Raw genomic sequence first — 23,841 nt, 5'->3', positions numbered from 1 at the left:
TTATGCCACATCATCGATGAGAAATACTTTATCAGCCAATTTAGCCAGCCATCTATCTGCTCCATAATCAAATGAAATCCTTTTTATTTGCTTTAGCTGCTATATTTAGCTCTGTTTATGTCAGGCAGTATYACAGGATAGCAATATTACTTCAGGTTTTAAAAATTCAAGCTATAGTAATCTAAGTTCATATGGAAAAAGTTAATATGCATTAATTACAGCAATGTTAAAATAAAACATTAGGATACCTATTTATAGCTTCACATACACACAAAAAATACAAAAACAAAACCACAGAGTTGTTTTTGGTTTTACCTAAAAAGAGACTAAACAAGTTTTATAAAGAAATTTTAAAATTTACTGGTAAATATGGACCCTTTCCCATGTTGCTACAGAGAAGGGACCAGAGCAGGTCTATTCGAAAGACATGACAGTACTTCAGAAACATTTTCCCAAGGATGCTTCCAAAGCAGCTCAGTCTCAGTCCAAAAAGCTATTATATTTGCTGTAAAAATCAAAACTACATCTTAAGAAAATGGTCAAAATAGTACAATTGTAACTTGAAATGCAAGAGCTTTTAGCTGTTTAATTTCAGGCTCACTGTAGGCTTTTGATGGCAATGAAAGATAGTTGGGTCTTTGCGTCTGAGAGACAGAACTCTCCACTCCTCTGCTATAAGGTTTGGACACTTCTCTGTCCAAGTAGCTGTTGTTGGCAATGAGATAATGGCCTCCTCCATTCCAATCACCTTCAATCTTAATACTCCTTTCATTTTTTGAAATATATTGCAATTTTTACACAGCACACGAACAGCCTTCTGACAGTTCTCTGTCAGCCTGCCAGATGGCTTCCAAAGTCATATATGGAAATTACTCATGTTCAATATTATATAATTCATTGGGTCACTGCCAAACAGGAAGCATAATTTCTCATGCACAGGATTTCTAAAAACAGGGCTGAAAATAACTGACTAATTTTCCACCTAGGATAGCAAAGCCCAAAACACTTTCCACCAGTGATCAACATTAATGCTCCATGGGCTCAAAGTCAGCTTGTCATCAAGCCAAACTAACAAGTATCAGTAGCTAAAATAAAGTATAACTTGTCACTGTGAAGCTTGTGTTTGAATTTTATCAGAAAATGCAAATAAATCTATATAAGTATGTACAAGGGGAAAAAACCCTACAACCGAAGTACAACTTCCAGAAGTGTGAATCATATACAGAAGTTACATAAGGCAGCAAAATTTACCAGTGAGGGCTCCAAGTAGAACTAATCATTCTGCAAAGCTCCTGTAGCACCATTGTGGTATCAAGGACACAAAAACATGCAACACACAGGATCTAAGAACTACCCCTTTATACTTTACCCAAAACAATTCCAGTTCAAGGAGAAAACAGACAATTGTCAGATGCCAAATACACTATTAGAGTGGAAAAATACACTATTAGAATAAAAATCTATCCTACCTTGTTGAGAGCTACTATAAAGGGGCATTTCTTCGATTTCAACAGATTTATTGATTCAATTGTCTGTGGCTCCAAACCATGCATGATATCAACTACAAGTATAGCAATATCACAAAGTGAGCTTCCTCTGTTTCTTAGATTGCTGTGACATTAGAAAAAGTAAAAAAAAAAAAAAAAAAAAATCAGTCATTTAGCAACAGAACACCAAATGCAATGTTAAACTTACATTGACAAACAAGCTCAAGCTCAATTTGCTATTTTCCTTTAAAAATGTTAACCATTCAAACGACACTTCATAAATTTCATTTAACAAAATACATTAAAGAATGTGTAAGCAAAAATAGGAAATCATTATTCTCCCAGAAGTTTTCATAGTATTATTTATTTTTACAATATAACATCTGTTCTGATCATTTTCTGAGCGAGAATTGAGACAGTTAAAGTGAAATGCAGGAGTCTGAACAAGACTTTTTTATATACTACATAAAATCTAAGTCTGTGATGATTTTATACAATACAGTGTAAACAGACTATCACATCTACGCTGCCAAACAAAACCTGGCTAGAAGATGAAGAGCTGTAAGTGGTACAATAAGGTATTTATCTGAACATTAACAAGTGCCCCACAACACAGCATTTCAATGCTTACAAAGGTTTATACTGAAAATTGTCACATCTAAGTCTTACTTAATCTTTCTGTTTGGAGATTTCACCTGGGATTTCACCTCAGTGAGTTCAGTTATGCATGTCATGTTTTAACCTTAAAGGCTGACTTAGCTGATTTTGCCTGCATGTTACTGGTGTTCCTGGACAGCATTTCATCTCTGCTAAGACTCAGATGACTTGTGCAAATAGTAACTTCCAGTCTTATGAACTCAGTTACCTTAACTGGGACGCTACAAATGAGAGACTAGGACAGAAGCTTTAATTTTTCATAGCAGAGTACTTAGGTCACCTGAAATCCTCACCTTTTTTTCTCCAGCTAGCTTCCTGCTTCCATGTTTCCTCTTACACTAACTATTTATTTACATGCTTTTTCAGATATTCATGGTTCAATTGGCACGAAGACAGAAAATTAATCAGCTATAAAAGGCCAGCAATTAACCAGATATAAAAAGCACCTGCAAATGAAGCAAATCCACTTAATTCCTCTACTTTAGTTGGTTTTGTTGGACTTTTTTTTCAACTGAGAACTAACACAATGAATTAGGCAAACACCTCGCACTTTGCTAAAAATATCTCCAGATGCTTTACCCATCAGTTCTGAGAAGTACAACATTGTGAGAAAACATTACCTGAAAGACTCATGTCCTGGAGTGTCGATTATCAGCATGCCTGGAATTTTTATGTTCTCTCTGTCAAACTAACATTTCAAAATATTAGCCATCTTGCAGAAATTACACAAGAAGAAAAAAAAAATAAAATAAGAGCTGGCAACATTACTAACAGTCTGCACTTCAAAAATCCAGATATATTSTAAGGCCAGCACCCTCTATAAACCAAGTCAGCCAACAGTCATTTCAACCTTAAAAATATGCAGCACATTCCCCCAGGTATCAAATGGMCATAAGCTAAGCTAAAATCTGTAAGATAAGGCAGCCTACAGAGGAGAAAACATTTCAGGGTAGTGAGATGTATCATCCTCGACTTGATGATTTTCTCTTCTCCCCTAACTTTACATATTTAATAAATTGATTAAAATCTTGAAAAAAGCCATTATTACACCAAGGCTTTTCAGACAGCTGCTTCTGCAAACAAAACAGGACATAATAGCCGAAAMAAACAATACAGAAGAGTTACTATGATAAAATTAATCACACAGGAATTGGCCCAATTTCACCACATACAGCAAAGGGTAAGTATTTAACAGAAAATATACTCTATAGGTTTCAAGARTCTTAGGTTTTCAAAAGTCTCAATTTACAATCAAAATGCTGACAAGTAAGCAGTCTATGTACATATACACACTGTCCAGAACAGAGTAAATAGTATTTGCATAYTCTTCTGAAGAAACAGCAATGCATTAACTGAAATCAAATGTATGAAAAATGAGACACCCTTCCCTTTTGTGGGGGAATGATAGGAATTAAAAAAAAAAACMMCCCMAAAATCAGAGGCGGGGAGACAGTACATCCGTCCATGTCAGGAAATCTCACAAGTTTGTATTTCATATTTTTTAAGATGYAGTCATAGAAGTGCTTAAACTTACATTTTTCACCATCTTGGTTTGTTCATTAATAGCTTCAAGAGGAACATTAGTTGCACCAATCTGCTGAGTGATACCACCAGCTTCACCATCCTGCACATGGGTGTGGCGGAGCTAAAGACAAAAAAAGACCAGAAATACTTACATGTAAGAAACTAAAGTTATGTCTGAGCACACTTCAATTCTTTGTTTTCAACCAAAAAACAGGCATAAACAAGAGGCACAGGCAGTGCTTTCACACTCCACACCTTACCTTATCTAAAATTTTAGTCTTGCCTGTGTCTACATGCCCCAGGACACAGATAACCGGTGCTCTSAGCTTTTCAGTGTTCATATTTTTGCTGTTTTCAGCTCGTCGCTTCTATGTAAAAAACACATAAAAATTGGTAAGTATAAACCAAAACCACAGCTCAYCTATTGACTTGATTACATACATAGAAACACAGATTTAACTGTGGGACTTTGATTTTCGAGGCAATTTAAAGTCTGTTATCCCTCTTCTGGCAAATCAAGTAATTTTGACTAACAGTTACATATTTGTTTGGTTGGTTCTGGTTACAGTCTAGTAGGCTAAGTTATATCCACTAACATGCAGCTTTGCTGATAGCCCATTCTGAACAAGCAGCTTGGGTGAGGAAACTCAGAACATTAGCAGCCATGAATGCACGGAACAGTTTAGACACACRTTTCAAAACCTGAAAATATCTATCTTTAAAGGACAAAAGCCTCTTTCTCCAGGACGGATAGAGCGAGAGGGGAACAACAATGAAGTTGCCATCTCTGTGGTCAAATTACCTAAAAATAAATACCTTATCTTCAGACAAAACCAAGTATTTTTTTCTTAATTAACACAATTTCTGAACCTGCTTAAATATTAGCCCTGACACAGCCACCGTTTTTGGCAAAATTAACTGAAAATTAATGTTTGTTATACAGCACAAGAATCCAAGTGTATTGTATCTTAATACCTCAATTCTCCGTTTAGCTTTGTCATAAGCACGCTCCTCCTTAGTGCGGTCATCATCAGAGTCATACTCWGAGTCAGAGCTAATTTCCTTGCTGGGCTTTTTTTCCATAGATTGTTTTCCAATAGCTTGGGAGCCTCCCTCTCTCTCATCTGAAGTCTTTTCATCCTCATCTTCACTGCCTTCACTATCTTCAGATTCTTCACTCTCTTCTTCCTCTTCCTCCTCATCATCTTCCTCCTCCTCTTCCTCATCCACTTCATTTTGTTCTTTGACTTCAATATGGACAGGTTTGCTCTCTGTTAAAAAAAAATCTTAAGTAAAAACTCTCTATTAAGTTTACACTTGGGGGGGAGATGGCAACTACAGAAGAATGAGGAGTGAGAGCAGGTTCTATAGTAAGTGTTCATCAAGATCACTTTTCAGCTTCCAATGTAAAAGTGTTTCATATTCAGAGTTGCTGATTTGTGTTTAGAATCCAGAAGCAGAGTGAGTTTGGGGTGGGGTGAAGAATGATATTACCAGCACATTTATGTGTAACATTATTTGCAAATATTCAGACATTTTTTAAAGCCATGGGCACTTCATAAAGGAATAATGCACCAACACCTTTTTTTAAAGGCCAAAATACTCCAAATCCGCACTATACGGATGCTGTACACTACTGATCAGCAATGTACATTCAAGCAGACGTAACAATCAGAACAAATGGTGTCTTTTGCACCTAATAAAAAAAAATCCTATCTTCAGGTTTTCTTAGACTCTTTAGAGAAAATTAATACTTTTCATAGGACTTCCTCAGTAAACAAACTAAAAGAACTATCAAAAAGTAATTTTCTTTCTTGGAAAGCTTTTCATTTATAATCACCTGTAAAATTGTAAGAGGCAAGCCGATGAAACTTTAAAGATATGCATTCTCCTCCTTACAGCACTGCTGGCAGGCTCACTGCTCTTAGAGATTGTTACATTTCCTTGCTACACTCATAGTCCATCAGCTTACTAATACACTGAATTTAATTCCCAGGAAGGCTTTTTTCTGGATCCCATTGGTAGAGTTTTTAAATCTAAGGAGTAAGAAGTGCTATGTCCTCCCCGGCACAGTGACAGTGGTGCCAGACTAAAACAAACACTTAAGAAGGTGAGCAGCTCTTAGAACTCAAAAGCACCAGAGGAACACAGYTGAAATGAAATCCATTCTGCTGTATGTATCTGTATATAAAGTATTATACTTGAAATCACAGGTGTCAGAACTACAGGCCTGAGMAAGTAAGAAGTACTTGATGAATAAATGGTCTTTGTGCATAAGAAACAATGAAGATACATTATGGAAGTACTAAGTCCAGTAACCAACTCCTGTCAGGACTGCTCACAGAAATACACTTTTCTCAATCACTGGAAGAAAATATCTGAGAAGTTATCCCTGCAATCTTGCACAGCTCTAACTTCCCCATAAACATTGCTGTTGAGTGTAGACAGAATATAGCCTTTGGCACACATGCACAGGAATATAAATGTTCTGGCAATTCTTTCCTTTCTTCCAAATCTGCCTCACAAAGAAGCATATCATTGAATCACAGAATGAAGTCCCTTTCAGCCCAAACCAAAGACCATCTAGTTACAAAACCCCCCTGCCATGAACAGGGACACCTTCCACTAGACCAGATTGTTCAAAGTCCCATCCAACCTGGCTTGAACATTTCCAAGGATAGGGCATCCACAGCTTCTCTGGGCARCCTGAGAAGCRTCTCACCACYCTCACAGCAAAGAATCTCTTCCTCATATCTAAACTAAACCTACTCTCAGCTGAACTGATTCAATTTCCCCTTGTCCTCATACCACATGTCTTGTTAATAGTTTSTCTCCATCTGTCCTGTAGGCTCCCTTCAGGCACTGGAACCCTGCAATTAGGTCTACCCAAAGCTTTCCCTAYTCCAGGCTGAACAATCCCAATTCTCTCAGCCTTTCCTTGTAGAAGAGAACTTACTATAACACATGCACACTTAACCTTCACATCATTTTAGCCCTCCACTTCTTTCAAAACTTCCCTCAGGGTTACTCTCCTGATGTTGCCAGATTTGTGTAATAAAAATACTATGGCTTTGGAAAAATTAGTATAGAAATACAATACCTTTTCCCTAAACTCTCAGATGTGGTTTAAGCACATAGTAGAGAAGAGAACTCTCATAAAAAAGAACAAAAAATTACCATCAATTTATTTTAGATGGTAACTGCACCTGAGAGTATCTTCAAAGGGTTGGCTTAAGCAGTATTTGCGTGGCTTCTGGAAGYTCGGCTTTCGAGAAGAGGTTTTTATATCTATCATCAGTTACTTCACAATTTATCTAACAGAGYAGAGGAAAAATCTAAGTAAAATAGTGTCTTCTATAAAAACAGAAAACTCAGCCCTGAACCTCTTAACCAGAAAAAAACTTATACATTTGGTATTTACATGCCCACCTTTCTCTCCATCTTCATCACTAACCATAGCTTCCCAGTCATCCAGACCTGCATCTTCTGTTTCATCTTCTTCCTCCTTTTCTTCTGAAACTAAGAAATTCAACAATAAAGTTTTAAAAAATCAGGCCAGCAACATACATTTTAGATGTCTCTTCTTTTGAGATACTACCAACTGAAACTTACAAGTTTGCTTGTACCRTAATTCTATTGAATTATCTCCACGTTCCATAAAAAGAAGGTGCTGCATTCTTAAGAAATAATCACCAATTCTCTCCACAAAAATCATGTAGTGCTAGCRTCTTTGCCTAGCCATTTTTTGTGATTTTTTGAAGACACAAAAAATCTACTAATCCCGTCTGCCTATCATGCCAGTGCCTGCATAATGCCTGCCACACAAACCTCTACCACAATTGAAAGGAGTTGCCCAATTAACAGTCACTAAGTGTAACGAAGTGACAGAGAAACAAGAATATAAATTGGGTTACAGTAGAATTTTAACTAGTCAAAAATATAAATTTTCTATAAAAAGGACACCAGGTGCCTTAACATAATTATACCACAGACTCCAGAAGCATTAAACATATTAATTCAGCRGGAATTCAGTAAGATATAGAAAATATTCCAGCTCTTAGTAAGAGACAAATGGGAAAATGCAAACTTGCAACCCTCTCCAAAAAAGCATTATACAATACACATTTGCTGCAGCACATGTGTCATAAATTTCAGCGCTCTGAAGTGAAGAATAAGTTYCACACTGCTGGAATATTAGCTAGAAGCTAATGTTCTGCTGGTGAGCTCTTCTCTCATGGCAMTGGAATGGCGATCATGAAATAAGGCAAGCTATATTCAGGACACAGGACATATTCGGCTTTGTTTTCAAAAACTGCACATTTTGTCAGTATTTATCTGACTTAAGAATAAGGATAAAAACTGAAACAGTCTCCTTGCGAAGAAGAAGTCCAGTATAATGTGATTTTGACAAAATAAGTACTGTGTGTAGGCAAAAATGAGGGCAACAATCACTTGCTGAAAACTCAAAGCCAAGAGAGCAAATAAGGCACTGAATGTACTTATTTGAGATAATTCACTAAGCCAATTGAACACTGTTGTGTTGAACTGGAGTTTACCCAGAAAAAGAGACCTTTACACACTCTTTTTGAAGCTTCATGCCTTTTACTCCATAAAATTKCATCAGTTCCTCCTTTAAGGAAAGAAAAAAAAAAAAAACCAACTACCTCAAGAAAGGATGGCCACTCAGCCCCACCCAACAAGGTATGATAACTATTATGCAACACTGACACGCAGGCTTAAGTATTTGAAATTTAATAACATTACTACCAACCTGGCTCTACTGGAAGAGGAATCTCTTCTTTCACTGGTGTTTCCAGTTCTACAGCATCTTCAGCTGGGGAAGTTACCTCCACACTTTCTGAAATTGCAAGACAGGAAGTTGATTGCTACACACTTTCAAAGTGCAAACTGACTTACTTAGACATACAGCTCCACTCCAGCTTATTTGGAAAAGATCTGTGTTTCTAAGCACTTGAATAATTTATAAGACAAGTCAGTTATTGGCTAAGAGGATAACCATTGCTTTCAACATTAGAAACTCCTCACTTTCTTTAAAAGAAGAGAAAATTAAGTACTGCTAATGTCCTACCCATACTTCCCTACTGTTCCTTTCAAAAGAAAAAAAAACACTGATTCAATATCAATTCAGATATGCACCATTTTCAATTCTTTACACACACTCCATAAATGATAAGTAGGGATATAGCTCATGTTAAATAAAAAAAATTAAAAAAAAATAAAAAATAAAAAAAAAAGCTAAATAAATACATCTGTAATTTTTAAACTAAGGATTAGTCTTGAGAAGTGCAACAGTAAACCCCCCCAGAGGAAAATCACAAACCATAAAAGCAAAAAACTGACACATTCAACCTACATCTAACCAACACAAGGTTTCAAAAATGCAGCTCTTTGAACTACTCTGAACAATTTGCACCCAGGAGCTGAAATTTGTTTTAATATACAAGAAAAAAAATAAATAAACAGTCTCAAATTTAAAAAAAAAATAGGATCATCCCTTTTCATGCTGGGACAAACTCAGATTTAATTATAAGTCATTATTACTTAAACTACTTAGCATTTTGACCTACATATGCATACAAAGCATTCAACATCACATTCAAGAAAGACCTTTACATCCTGTACATCTCYAACATTTAGAAAATCCAAAGACAAAGGTTAGGAAAAAATAACAATCAACAGACTGCAAAAAATGGATAAAGAGAGCAGCCTTCAAAACAACTTAAGGATTCTAATGTATCAGCTCTTGGATGTGAGGGCAGGACTATCAAAAAAACCCCAGAGGCATCCTGAAGTGCAATTAGCTTAAGATTAGCTGATTTATTTCAGAAATACTTCCACAAATGTGACTAATTTATAAGGTATCCCTATATGCATACTATACCTTCTTTATTTTCTGGCTGCTGCTGTTTCTTTTTCTTTTTGTCTTCATATATTGGCCTCTTCTTTGGCACAGAGTCTTTGGATGGCACTTCAACACCTGCAAAAAAAACAAAACCACCAAACACTGTTAAAAAGAAAATCCAGGTAATTAACAAACGTAAACTTTGGTTTAATTAAGAACACATTTCCCAAAATTGGAAGATGAAGGAAGAAAGAGTAGAAAATAGGTTATTGCGTAATTTCTTTTTTTGATAAAGCTCGAATTCAAAAGCCAGAAAACTTGAGTGAGTTCTTCAGATACTCCCGACTGCTCTCAAAAAGAAGTCAGGTAACTGAARGAAGGGAGTGGCAATGAAACGAAACTAAACAATAAATCCAAATGGATTCTGTGACTGCAGGTTTGAAGTTATCACGAACCTACGTAACATGTTATAAACATATACCTCAAATTTAAAGATTTAAGGTCTGCTATACAAAAACTCACTTAAAACCTGTCTGCCAATGGTCCTACTTTCAGACAATTTGAAGTAGTTCAGAAGCACAACCCTTCTTAAATGCTTAGGGTCGTCCAGTAGATAGCATTTTCCCTTTTGCTCCATGTTGGGAGTTTTGGTTTATTGGTTTGCTGGTTTTTTKATAGTAACAACACTCATGGTTTCAGATATTAAAATAATGCCAGGATCAATTCACCAGCTTCATCTTTGCCTCACCAGGAAGCAGGTGMTGTAATGTATCAAGGGATTCAATCAAAAAAGAAGTTTGGTGCAAAGACAAATCAAAAACTTAATTACTGCTGCACACAAAATTCTCGCAGGTACTGAGTGACTTATATTGCAGATTTGACAAAAAATGCAGTTGTAGGAGCCCATAAATAGAAGGATTCTAATAGCTACAGTAAATGACCAAGGAGAAATATGTTTAAGAGCTCCAAACTTTTTACTAGGTACAGAGATTCCTACATTTATATATCCACCTACCAGTAAAGTGTCAGATAGTGTACTCTACAAATACAAAGATACTCAGCACTCACAAATTACTTTGTTTTTCAGTCACCAACTATTGAGCACCTTAATTAATTCAACAAGATCCAGATCACTGGTCTTACAACACCTTCAGCACAGCCCATCTGCTTTTCTTTGCTTTTGGATTATGCCATTTTTTTTTACGTACTTCTTCCTAAGTTCTACAACTTGTATCTTTAAACTGCAAGTAGAATATATCAAAAAGTTCTATATTTGAAGTGTAAGATGAAAAGACAGATGCTTAAGCCGACTTAAAAAATAAAGGGAAAGCGAGGGCGYGCATTGCCTTCCTTGACAACAGAGCAGCTTTACATGGAATCACTCAGTACTCGCTCTCCTAACTACAGAGAGGAAAAAAATAAACACAGCAGTAACGTGTATGAAATTTGGTTAGGTTTTTTGTTTTGACTTTGTTTTACTTATTATTACACTTTACTGCTTACCCTGAGCTTGGAGTAGTTTAAGAGTAGCCTCTGCTCTGGCTCTGGCTTCTCGTTGAGTTTTTGTTAAAAGCTTTCCCTCCTTCTTCAAACGCTCCTTTCTCTCTTTTTCCTTCTGTTTCTTTCTTTCTTTCCTCTCTTGCTCTAATCGTTCCTAGAARAAGATTAAGAAACATGCCAAAACTCTAAAGCATGCTTTACACAAAAGCTGCCCAAATATAYTCTGTTCACAAGAAACATATTAATTCACCAATCGCACCAGCAAGCAGACAGATTAAGGTTACTCTCTCCCTTATTTTATCCTTGGAGTGAGATATACGGTACCTCCTCTTTGCGTTTTGCTTCAAGTTCCTCCAGTCGTCTTATGCGTTCTTCCTCCTCTCTTTTTGCCCTTTCCTCCTCCTCTTTCATTTTAGCCAAAGCCTCTTGCATGGCTTTAACTGTGGCTTTACTGGGACCTTTTTTCTTCTCTTTCTCTTTTTCTTCTTTCTCACCTTTCTTTTTTTTCTTGTCTTTTTTCTTTTTGTCTGCCTCATTGTCATCAGCTACAGAAAAAAGAGGCATAAATTCAAGGAAACCTTAAGCACAATTAATGTTTCAAATATAATAAATAACAGCAAATAAGGAATACTTTCACTGGCTTCTATATAAACATTTCATAATGAAAACAATAAAACTGCCTCTTAAGTCAGGGTCTGAAGTCTCAAAGTATCAGAATAACAGGGAAGAGAAAAAATATTCTTGCAATACAGAACTGAAATCATATACTTTAATGAGAATTCACCATCTGGCTTGTTTTCCCATGTACCTGACCAAACTAGAGGCCAGGAAACAGCCACCTGTGAGCCAACAAAGAGAGTCTAACAAGGCCACCAAATATCTAGTATTCAAAATAAATTCAAAATAAACCAACAACCTATCCTCACTGCCTGGCACTTTTCTGGCCTTATAAAAACTATAGTGTTTAAATTACAGTTTTAGAAACCATGTTACAAACCTTCTGCTCCTGCAGGAGTCTCTCCTTTTCCCCCAGGGCCAGGGATTACTGTAACTTCAGGAGAAGCCTTCTCTTCAGCTTTCTTTAGAGATTCCTTTGGCTTTGCTGGTTCTTTACCACCTTCTAAGTCTTCCTTCTCTTTCTGCTTCCTCAATTTGGCTTTCTCTTCTTCACGTTTTTTTCTTTCACGTTCTTTTTTTTCTGCCTTCTTCTGAGCCACTGTTTTTACTTTGAATGAAGGTTCTTCTTCATCATCCCCACTTTCAGCAGCAGGAGCAGACTTTGGCTTTTGGTTTTTCTTTTGTCCTCTTCTAGATTGGGAGAACTCATCTGATTCATCGCCACTCTCGCCTGAAGACACTCCTCCCCCACGCTCTTTGCTTTTCTTAATGTTAGCTTCATCTTCTTCAGACAAATCATGYTTTTTACTTGACTTCTGTGTTTTCCCTTTGCTCTTCTTAAGCTGTGTCTCATGATCATCATCATCACTGCCAGAAAGCATGTCTTGTTTTGCTTTCTGAGTTTTTTTAGATTTTTTGTCTTTATCTTCCACTTCCTCACTGTCATAGTCATTTTCCAGATTGGCTTTTTTGCTCTTTCCTTTCCTTTTTTTATCTTGTTTTGATAAGCTTTCTTCGTTGTCATTTTCAACCTGGTAATTAAACAAATAAATAATCAGCCATGAAAAATTACTTGCCATCATGAGCTAAGAAGYAGCATCAAGATATATCAAGAAAAACCTCTCTTACTGAAGACAAAGCTTGAAAATAACAACTATTCCTGCTGTGTGCACCATACTTCAGCCCACCATTAAGATTTATTCTAATTTGCTTTGAAAACTTATCAGCATGAAGACATGGSTTCTTCCGTGACTGACTTTACCATGAAAATATGATCAATTTAAAAAAAAAAAAAAACACATTAGCTGCATGTGTCACAAAGGATCTCCAACTACACTGCAACACCAGTTCTCYGGGACAAAAGTATCTCATATTTTAACTATTTCCTACTAAAAAGCCCACCTCCCTCTCAGTGTTCACCTTTCCTGTAGAAGGTTGTTCCCTGTCAATTTTCCCTCCTTGCGCCTCTATTGACAGTTCCTCCAGCTCCTTCAGGATATCATCTTCACTAAAATAAGAAAGAAGTTAGGGCACTTAAGTGACTGAGTTTTTGGACAATGGAATAAGATTAGGCAGGTAGAAAAAAACCGCAAACTTACTCAAAATCTTGTTTCTTCTTTTCTTTTTTCTTTTTGCCTTTGGATTTCTGAGGCTCTTGATCCTTTGCAGCTCCTGCACCTTCTATCTCAGCAGCAAGGGCATCAATATCAATATCATCTTTTCCACTAAAATGAAGAAGGAAAGCAGGGTTATCACAAGTTCAAAGTTAAAGTTTACGTAAGTAGAAGCCATCTGAATAAAACAGATAAAAATTTCAAAATGCAAAATCAATCACAAACCGTGCAATGCAGGAAAAAATACCTTACTTGTAAAAAACTATTATGCACTGTCACCTTATTGCACTCAGTAGGATGGGAAGGAAAAACCTTCACACATGTCATCTGCTTGAAAGGAGGGGGAACAATAAAATACATTCTGTTCTTGCAACATCGACTTTAAAAGTTTAGCTGTGCAATTTGATGTAACTTCTTGSAAGAATGTAACTAGATTGTTTGGCTTTGTTCCCCCAAAAGATGAGTTGTTTGGTCTTCAAATCACAGTAGGTGTCATTGATAGAAAAGCAGTCACCACAATGAAAGCTTAAAAATGAAGCACAAATAAAGAAATWTTGCAATTCACAACCAGGGAATCCTACTAAGAGAKAYTTAGCTGCTCCTTCAAATACCCTTTAGCAAACAAAAAAAACTACTGGATTTTTATCTAGCAATTAAGTGCAAGTTCTTTACAGCTTCCAACTCACAGTAACAGTTGCCTAKGCTTTGCCACCAGACTGAGAATTTTATCTTTCAAGAAAAGAAGTCACACAGACGAACAGAGTTCAGCCCCAAGCCAGACTTTAAAGCAGATCATAAAAAATGTAGTTTACAAGCAATCATTTGTACAACTCTGAAGCCTAAAGAAAGCCAAAAGAAGTTTTTGTCCMGATATTTTAGCACCTCATCACATGCAAAGTACAATTGTAAGAAAGGAGACTTAGTTATTCCTTGCTTCACACTTAAAGCTTCAGTACTCAGATCAAAACTGGTCTGACGCTACTTTTATCACAACTTGCAGTTTCAAAAACCACTCAATCAACAAGCTATTAATATTTAATTTAACCCCCTCTTAAGATACCTGGACAGAAAACTGTTTTACAATTTCACTATCTCATTTATTAGTACCCACTCAGGACAAATCAGTAAAAGGTTAACCCACGAAATACCTGAAACTACATCCAAAAAATAAGGGAAACAAATTTCTTCCAGATTCAGGACTTTCAAGATATCAGCAAATTCTACACTACAAGAGCTTCATTCTTGCCAATTTATAAACCCAGAAGTTGAATCTTAATAAAGAAAACCAAGTATTTAATTTTTCAGCTACAGATTCTAAAATTCATTAAGTCTCAGTTGCAGCTCTCTTTGCAAAAAAAGAGAGGGCTGAATTCTTTTGCAAGTGAATGCTGACACCATTATTTTACCCCATGTATTGTAGATATGCAAGTCACCAAACACTGTCTATATGTGATAACAGCACAAGTAAGCAACAAAGTACTTCATTTATTTAAAGGYCAAGATTGATTATTTGTATTTTTAAGATCTTATATTTTCTTCTGAGCAGAAATTATTAGCACCCACTCAGCTTGAAATAGTTTGAAAAAGCTTTAAATTGTTTGAAAACACCAAAACACATGTAGCAGTAGCTCTACTACTACTTTTTCCAAAGCTGTACCGCTTCTATTACTACAGGGTCTTAACCATATTGTTGTTCAGATACTAAAGCACCAGGCCTTTAAACAACTTATATTTTACATAGGTATTATCAAGACTGACTTTTCACCATACAGTTTAGCAGAAAGTTATGTCCAAGTATATATATATATATATTTTTACTACAAAAGATGTCTGTGGTACCTCATGTTTTCAAGGGTACAGGCTTTACAGGGATAAGTTATTTGTTGTTAAATCAATTCACTTCAACTGAACTTTGAAGAAGAAAACTTCTTTAGAGAAAAAAAATAAATCTCAAACTCTGAAAAAACTATCTGACAGACATTAAGCTTTAACACCCACCAGCAAAAACAGTTTAGGAATAATAATAATAAAGACTCTCCAGCTGTCCCAGTAGTAGCATCAATACACTACAAAAGCTTTCCCAAACTTGGCTTTCACTGCTTAGTTTCTGAAAAAATGGCCAACCATTCCTGACCAAAAAAAAAAAAAAAAAAACCAAATTGTACTTTCCACCACACTTCCATTTACTAAGTGACAGCACAAGCTTCAAATATTTGTGCCTCAATGAAGTAAAGTAAAATTAAGGCTACATGCACTCACATATACAGCTATAATTCTTAAGAACTGACAAGCAAAAATATCATTGGAAAGCCAAGGAATTCAAACACTGGCTTCCATTACTACAAGTTTATTCCCATACTGACCTTAAATTTCCTCATCTTTTAAAACTCTAGGAATATTCTACTAGATTTCACAATAAAAGAGAGTTGAAAAGAAGATTAAGAAGGTGCTCCCCCTAATCCTGAAAGATTCTTATCTTATGGGGAACCCACTACACTTAGATACATAACAGGAGACCTTCTTCCCTATGGGCATTGTTAAATACATCTAGAAATATTTTCCTGTAAATGTTTTTAGGAAGTCCCCCAACACACATTTCAGAAACCCAAACACTCTTTCAGAAACCTTCTCCTCCAAGATCGCAAAAAGGTCTCCATTCAGCCTTTACTAGGATCCAACCCTAAGAGGGCCTGATACAGGAACCTGAAAGGACCAGAATGTTCAAGCGGTTTTCAATTTTGACCTCAAACCACTTTTGTGTGAAGATTTTACAAAAAGAGATTTCACAGCCTCACTACCTTAGGCCATTTAAGATCACAATGCTTTGCACTAAAAAATAACCCCATACTTACCCACCACAAAGGGCTCAAGGAGATCTGGAAAGTGTTAAAATGAAAACAAAGTGTCACTGCACTGCTGAGGAGTTAATTCCTCTTCTTTTTTTTTCCCTTTGTTTCACAAGGAAAGTGTAAGCCACTTCTCTTATTCACATACTTCAATTTCAACCTCTATTTTTGCTGCCAGATATAAAAAGAGTTCTGATATTGCTAAAATAGTCATTTTAATGACTATTTTAATGCATTAAATTACAGCAGAAATTAGGTGTGTGTACTTCACGCAAACCTATATAAGCAGTTTTCAAAAAAACGGCTGCAGACATTTTTCCACAGAGGTCTATGCCTAATATAAGGCAAATCTCTGCAGTGAAGAAAGACAAGTCATGTTAATTAAAGATTACAGTAATCAAGTACACAGAGATCACTACATTGCAGATATCAAACAAAACAATTTTTATTTAGAATTACATCACTAATCAAAAAGTGGTCAACACTTCTGCACAATTTCGTGGCTTTTTGCCATTTAAGCAGGATTACAGCAAYATAAATCTTTAAAATACCACATAGAAGCATTTACATATTTTATACTCAAAAATATTTACTTTTATGCCCTAAATTAAAAAATCAACTATTGCCCAAAAGGATTTCAGTACAAGTTGYCTGCATAGACTAATGAAAACCTGTATTGCATCAGAAAAGCCACTTAAGGATAGATTCCTGAATATTCTCAAGTTAAATGCTGTGATAACACACTACTCTTTACCAAACCAGGATCAAATATACGCAGACCATCCCAAGAAAGTATTTGGAGATTTTTAAAACATACATGGGCAACAGAGGAAATTCAGTAACATCTCTCACACAAAGCATCAAATCAGGCCAGTAATAGAAACACAAACCTAAATTGCTCATGTTACATGTTAAACAAAATCTGCAACAAATAAAGCTACAATTCCAAATCTTGCCTATAAGATAAAGTAAAATTTCTTTCAGTGTGAAGACTAAAACAGTTAGCAAATSAAAGAGCTGTCACCTACCACTACTCAGTCAGATGTACAAAGACATCCAGTAGCTCTTCTATTTATAAGATCCCACACAGTTACAAGCTATTGAGTCAGAAAAGTGAAAAAAATCTTGTGACTGCTAGATACACGGTCTGTAGGGAAAAAAAAAAAAAGCAAACCTCTGTTGTGTTTCTCTTGCTAGTGCAGCAAGGAAACAGTATTTAAGACTAGAAGAGCACTTTAAAAACAAACAAACCAACCATTCAGCTATTGCACCACATCTGCCAAAAAATACTAAAAACACCTTAAGGTGTTTGGCTTATTTCATTTGAGGGGTGTTTGTTGTGGGGTTTTTTTTTTTTTGTTTTGTTTTGTTTTTTTTTAACATGACAAGCACAGTTTTTTTTTTTTTTTTTTTGACAAGCAGAGTTTTGGATCAAGTTCTTTTTCTGATGCAATGGCCTGCAACAGCCAGAATCTAGAAATTCTCCGTGGAAGCCATCTGGAGACCAGAGCTGACCCTAACACAGCTCTGATTTCCAAATGCTGAAATGTACATTAATCCTSGTTTCCACATTATAGGGTTTACTTTAGTCTCTTAGAGGCATGCTTTGCCATTTTGCTTTTAAAAAGYCCTGACATAGTGAAGGTCACAGCTTCTAACACTTGTTCACAATTAGCAAGATGTATTTTTAAATTTTGAAGTTCTACCATTTCTTTCACAGTCCACAACATTACAGTATTCATCAGTGCACCACTCACCAGAACAGAAGCTGTCATGCTCCAAATCAAGATTTAAACTTGCAATTCTCAAATAAGATAAAAAATACCAGTGCCTCCTAAKAAAGTATGTCTTTCATACAGTTACAAGTACTTTAACTATATATCACTTCACTCTTCTGTGGAAGATTAAAAATTTATTTCAAGTACTGACACAGTTAATACATTCATCATTAAGGGATTTTCATAGTGTGAACCTTCCATACTAAGGACAGATAACACCTACAATATAACAGACAAATCTAGGCATGGAAATTTGAAAGACTTCCTCGGCACTGCCCAGGAAAACAGCCAGATGCAAGAATGAAGTACTACAGCTATTGAAATAAGAGTTTATAAGCTTTTATAATTTTTCTTAGCTCAGTGATTTGCTGCAGCAAAAGCACGTAATAGCCCCTCCTTGCCAAACAAGCTCCTCCAGCTTTCTGCACTGGTTCTAGTGAAGGAAAGCCAACTGACCAACAGCACTTCACAGACTCTTCATTAACAGACAAGCTCATTATATGAGCAAGATCACCAGCAAACATGCATGTTTATCTCCTATGCTTTCTTAAGACCACACACAATTAGGACTTCTAGTAGATTTGTTACAGTACCTACAATACATATCCCAAAACACACGGGAAAAAACCCCATTACAAAGAAGCGCTGGACAGCTACATATGACAGAGATGACATCCTGACTAGGCTGCAGTGACATAAAGGGCTAAGAAAAACTGTTAATCTATTAATGAACTGAAAGAGTGGAGCAACAGGATTATACAAAGRAGCTGAGTTGCCCTCATTCATATCAATTTGACTCTACTGAAATTAGGTAAATGAAACTGCAGAAATKGAAGAATTCAGCTTAAAATGAGTCAAGCCCTAAACTACTCGAAATCCAACTTCCAGCTTTGCAAACAAAGTTGACAGGATAACTCTCYTGCTGAAACCACACTAAAGTGTACACATAGACTGAAAGATTACAAGCGAAACAAACATGATTACTTATGCTTGCCTTCATCTTACATTCTAACTCAAATCTTCCTAAAACTCTTTTATTTAGGATTGGTTTTAAGGTGTCTCTGTAAAGGTGTAGTTGAAACATAAGAAAACACTGTACATTTAAAAACAGACTGAAACAATGAAACCAAACTTTAAAGTGCAAGGGGCAGAAGAGTCAGCAAGTTGACACAGCAAGAAAGTTGCATCACTGCTGTGAACTCACTGCCCACATTCCTGCATAATCAGAAGACTCATTTTTGCTGAGACAACCTTGGAGATATTTCATCAGTTACAGGGCACCAGCTCTTCTAAACACTTTTAAAGGAACATCACTGTCATTAAGTCATTTTCTTTCGCATAAAAAAAAGCCCTCGACCTTCACAAAGACTGAAGACAAGCTGAACCATCTGTTACCATGTGTCTGGTTTTGCAGTAGTTTTAGATCAAGTAAAACTAATACCTTCAGACAGATCTTTACCATTTCCCTAGAGCACCTTACCCATCCTCCATGTGAGTCGTAAGCCCAGTAACAAGGAGGCATTTCTAAATACAAGTTTATACAAAAGCAGCAAGTTACCAATGGTGAATGACAAACTTTAGTAGTTGTTTTCACTTGTACTATTAAGATTGTTTGAAAGACAGAATGCCAGCTTAAGTTMTTCTAGAGCAACTAGAAGTTTAAACTGTTTAAACTGTGCCAAAACATAAACCACTTTGGAAGTAATCATTTAAATGTTCAAAACCCCGCACCACCAACTTGTTCTTTAAGTGGGTTATGAAATGAAAAATGCAGGCATCTGCTGGCTCAGCAAAGCTATTCAAAACACGAAAACAAAGCCAGAGCCTAGCCTTTTTTTTTTTCATTTTGGCCTATCACAGTACATCAACACCACAAATTTCTTTTTTTTTGTTTTTGTTTTTTCATCCATTGAAAACATTTCACTTATGTAACACACAGTGTGAAATCCAGGAAAGAATGAACTCYTTCCTCAGCCTAGAAAGTGAAGGAGTGTCCACATGAGCACCAGCTATGCAACCCACCAATGCTGCTCAGAGCACTTAAAGAATAAAAATAAAAATCACAGTCCCAGAAATAGGGCACCCTCCCTCTTGCCTTTTCTTCAAGCTATGGTATAGGGGAGGGAAGAATTGACTTCCTTCCCCATTCCCAGCCACACTTCCCCCCCCTTGATAACTCAGGTAATCCTGGGACTACAAGTCCTTGCAGAAAATCCTTTTTGGGCAGCAGATCAAAACACACCTGAGTTACACTRTGGGGCCATAAGCTGAATGCACTGCTATGGAAGCAGGTACAGCTGGCAGCTGGGGACAGCAAGGGTTTGAAACACCACAGGGTTTGAAATATCTGACAGCTCAACTGAATTGAGTTTTACATGAAACTACACCCTTGTGATTTTTCGTAGATGAAGGAAGCTGGTGAAGCTACCTAATTACATGAGAGAGCAAGGAAGTAAATCTGACTAAAAGGGTAATTGCTTTTCATTCAGGCTCCCAAGACAATGATCCCATTATTAGTATTAAAGAGTCAGGCCTTCTCTTTCAAGTTTGGCTGGTGAGAAAGAGTGGCRTAACTACCAGCTAAGCAAAACCTTCTGAAAAAAAGGTAAGAGACCCTAACCTTTAACCAAACAGATTCTAGAAAAATAAGAAATCTCCTTTATATAATCTATATTTAAAAAAAAACCCAAAAAACAAACAATCAACCAATCAAAGGAGAAAAAAAATCACCAAAGGGAAAAAAAAGAACCACACACCACAACCTAAAATTCCCATTTAAACAAAGATATAGCAAAATCCAAGATAAAAGGCTTCTGTTGTGGCTAGTAGCTGGCAAAACAGATCTCTGGAATAAAGCAGCTCTTTAAGGTTCAGTTTTCGAGTTTACATCTCCAGAGAATAAGATGACTAAAACTATGGAATATAAAACACTAAGTAAAAAACTAGCATTCAGTCTTCCCTGAACAAGTTCTTCTGGCTTTTTTTTTTGTTTAGGTAAAGTGCAAAAACAACAGAAATTACCACCAAGTTCAATGTTTCACAACTTCCAYATCCTACACATCATACTACATAAAATCAAAATACATCACAAAAACACCATTTAAAACATCTTGCACTTTAGATCACCTGTAATCCTGAAGAGCAAATGATACCCACCTAGATTAACTATAATTAAAACAAATCATTTATTCATCTTACAGCATGTATTTAAAGAAACATATTTCAGTATTAAGATGCAGATTGATGTTTAACATTTTAGAACAATTCTTTAAAAAAAAAAAAAAAGAAAATTCAAATGGACAGATGGGAAGAATAGGTCATTGATGCTGCAAATACCAGGATCACCCAAAAATACTCCTGTAAGGCACCAACTACCTTCAGGCAGAACATCCTCCAGATAGCATTGCACTTTTTCAGCCAAGTTTAATGATTGAATTATGTGCACACAAAATTTGTGTGCAAAAAAATTAATTCCTCTACCAGTCTTAGGGGACTATTTTTGTGGACAAGTCAGAGAGAAAAGAAAAAGGAATGTTATGCAAGCATTAACAATTAGTAGATTGGAGACTGTGTCCAGAACTGTAACCTTCTCTCCTAGGCAGCTTCTCAGTATGAGTAGCACAGACCAAATGTACAGCAATGCACAGAGTCAGAAAAAACATGATAGCACAAATGCAATTAAAACCAGAAAAGGTACGTAGAGCTTATCTGGCTTGATGTTGTAAGTGTCAAAAACAACAACGAAGTTTAACTTGCCATAAATCTCTAATGTGASCAAGGCTTTCTAGAAGTCTTCAAAGAACTGGAACAAGAGATTCTGCAACTCTTTATGGCTTGCAATATACTATTTTCATCCTTTTCATCAACAGTAGTTATACATAATATTTAGATGCCTTCATGAAGATAATGTAAGTAATAAATATTTCAACAGGAAAAGCTGTTTCTTAAAATTGCCTTAGTGTAGTTCAGTGGTTTTTTGCTTTATGTCACCCTTACGACAAACGCTTCCAAGATCCTTATAGTGTTTTTACAATGATGCTTTGCTTTAAAATAAAAGCCAACAAATATATTAAGATTGTTTTCATATAAATATGAAATGTCTGTGTTAAAAACTATAGGTCTGGGGAGAAAAAAAAATACACATTTTCACAAAACGGCAATAAATTTCTGCAATGGCAAATTTATTTTGCATTATTCTATTCCATTTTTCARTACAAAATCTTCTGTCTTCCAGATGAGACTGGGAAAATAGGGATTTCAATGGTTTATCAGCTGTTCTCCTTGATAGGTTTCCTTGTGGAAATATTTTTGAGAAGCAGATAACTTGCAATGACTCTGATGTACAGAATGTTTCCGAACTAGATTCTAGCCTTCACAGAACTTTCCTACACAACATTGAGATGATTTACTAAACACAGTAACAGACAAGGAATGAAATAGAATGACTAGTAGACAATACCAGGGAATTCATTTGTAGGACAGAAAGCAATACATAGCACCAGTAAGAGCACTGTAAGTCTTATTTTAGCAGCAGTGTTCACTCTTGGCTGCAAAATCACAGCTGGCACCTGTAACTTCTAAAGCAACAAGCATGAATGATCAGAGTGGAATGCCTAGGCAACAGGTCACATTATTAAAGGGTAGAAGAATAAACACACTTAAATACTACCTACTGGAAGCTAAGCAAAAAATACTAAGAGAAAAGGAAGACGACTTAAAGCTGTGAGAAGAGGAAAAATACATGAAAAGCTAACGCCATCAAAGGGAAAGATCCATAGTCTAYGCAAGCAATAATCTGTAAGATTATATAGCATACTCACTAAGAAATCTATAGCGGCAGTTTGAGATTCAATGCACAGTTTTGTGGTTTGTAACAGCTTTTCATCACACACATTAAAAAACGATTCTAACCAAATTCAAAATAAAGTAGGATAGAACCTTGACATACCTTCTGCTGTTACAGCCACATCAAAGAAAAAAAGCATAACACTACTCCCAGAAAGAGCTAGACTATACATCAGAGCACCTACTCTTCAATAAAAAAAGCTTGAAAACTCAGATACCTCATTTTTATTGAAATATTTGCTATGAAGTATCATTTGAAAATGAGTGATGACCACAAACACAAAAATTCCAACAAGGAAAAAATTAAAGTAACTTCCCTTTGGCTTAGCAGCTGTTTGACCCAAGACACTTTCTACCTTTACATAGCACCTAACACACTACAAAGTGACCATGTATCTGACCATTCTAGATAAACATGTTTCTCATTGGCAGATACACAGCAATCAACCAGCAARAGTCACTAATAGAGGTCCAGAGGAGCATAACAGAGGTGCTGGTATAGTATGAACAGATTTGTAGCATTCAGGTCACAATCTCTATTCAGTCTTGCATTTCCATTCTTTTCCTGCTCACCACAGGTATCATCTTGCTCAGGGTCTTGCAATATAAACAGGGWATAAGTACATAGAGACAAAATTCACCCTCACCCTCATTTCCCAGCACCCTTCCCAGATATGTCAAGAGCAATTGGTATGGCCACTACCATACTCAGTAGAAACAAGCGAAAACTCCACTACAGAAGTCTGAGCTGCGGGGGTGAGGAGAGAAAAGCAGACTAAAGATTACTTGCCCCTTACATAATTTGTTTCAGTGTGCTGAGCAGAAAAATCATCCTGTCACCACATCAATTCTTAAAGAAATATTCACAACACCACCTGCATCTTCCCGCATACTTCCTCTGCACTGCAAGTTGTGCCCATGAGCTGCCACATGCTTTGGGAGCTGCAGCCAAAGGGGATATAAGGGACTGTACCTGTAATATAACTGTTGGAAAAGAAAAGAGGAAAAGGAGGAAGAAGTAAATAAGACAGCACTATATAGCACAGAACTGAAGATGCAGCAAGCAAATCCAACGGGAAGCCTTTGATTACACAGTGCCATTTTATTCTC

The 23,841-nt window shown here is 36.3% G+C and overlaps 1 protein-coding gene across 1 annotated transcript in view; it reads right to left on the bottom strand.

The window, feature by feature from the left end:
* Nucleotides 1-23,841, bottom strand: part of EIF5B (eukaryotic translation initiation factor 5B) — a 35,938-nt gene that overhangs the window by 9,437 nt on the left and 2,660 nt on the right. The window contains exons 2-14 of the mRNA XM_057381509.1: nt 13,248-13,373; nt 13,069-13,156; nt 12,029-12,680; nt 11,356-11,576; nt 11,035-11,185; nt 9,571-9,666; nt 8,440-8,526; nt 7,098-7,187; nt 4,644-4,939; nt 3,929-4,036; nt 3,679-3,789; nt 2,765-2,832; nt 1,470-1,611 (exon numbers count right to left, since the gene is read on the bottom strand). Coding sequence (XP_057237492.1) covers nt 1,470-1,611; nt 2,765-2,832; nt 3,679-3,789; nt 3,929-4,036; nt 4,644-4,939; nt 7,098-7,187; nt 8,440-8,526; nt 9,571-9,666; nt 11,035-11,185; nt 11,356-11,576; nt 12,029-12,680; nt 13,069-13,156; nt 13,248-13,373 — 2,236 coding nt within the window. The remainder of the gene's footprint in view (nt 1-1,469; nt 1,612-2,764; nt 2,833-3,678; nt 3,790-3,928; nt 4,037-4,643; nt 4,940-7,097; nt 7,188-8,439; nt 8,527-9,570; nt 9,667-11,034; nt 11,186-11,355; nt 11,577-12,028; nt 12,681-13,068; nt 13,157-13,247; nt 13,374-23,841) is intronic.

This window comes from Malurus melanocephalus, unplaced genomic scaffold, assembly GCF_030028575.1.
Source record: "Malurus melanocephalus ecotype Western Australia unplaced genomic scaffold, MMel_1.1 scaffold_512, whole genome shotgun sequence".
In the NCBI taxonomy this organism is placed as follows: domain Eukaryota; kingdom Metazoa; phylum Chordata; class Aves; order Passeriformes; family Maluridae; genus Malurus; species Malurus melanocephalus.
Note: the sequence above shows the minus strand (reverse complement) of the source record. Positions and strands in the feature narration are given on the sequence as shown.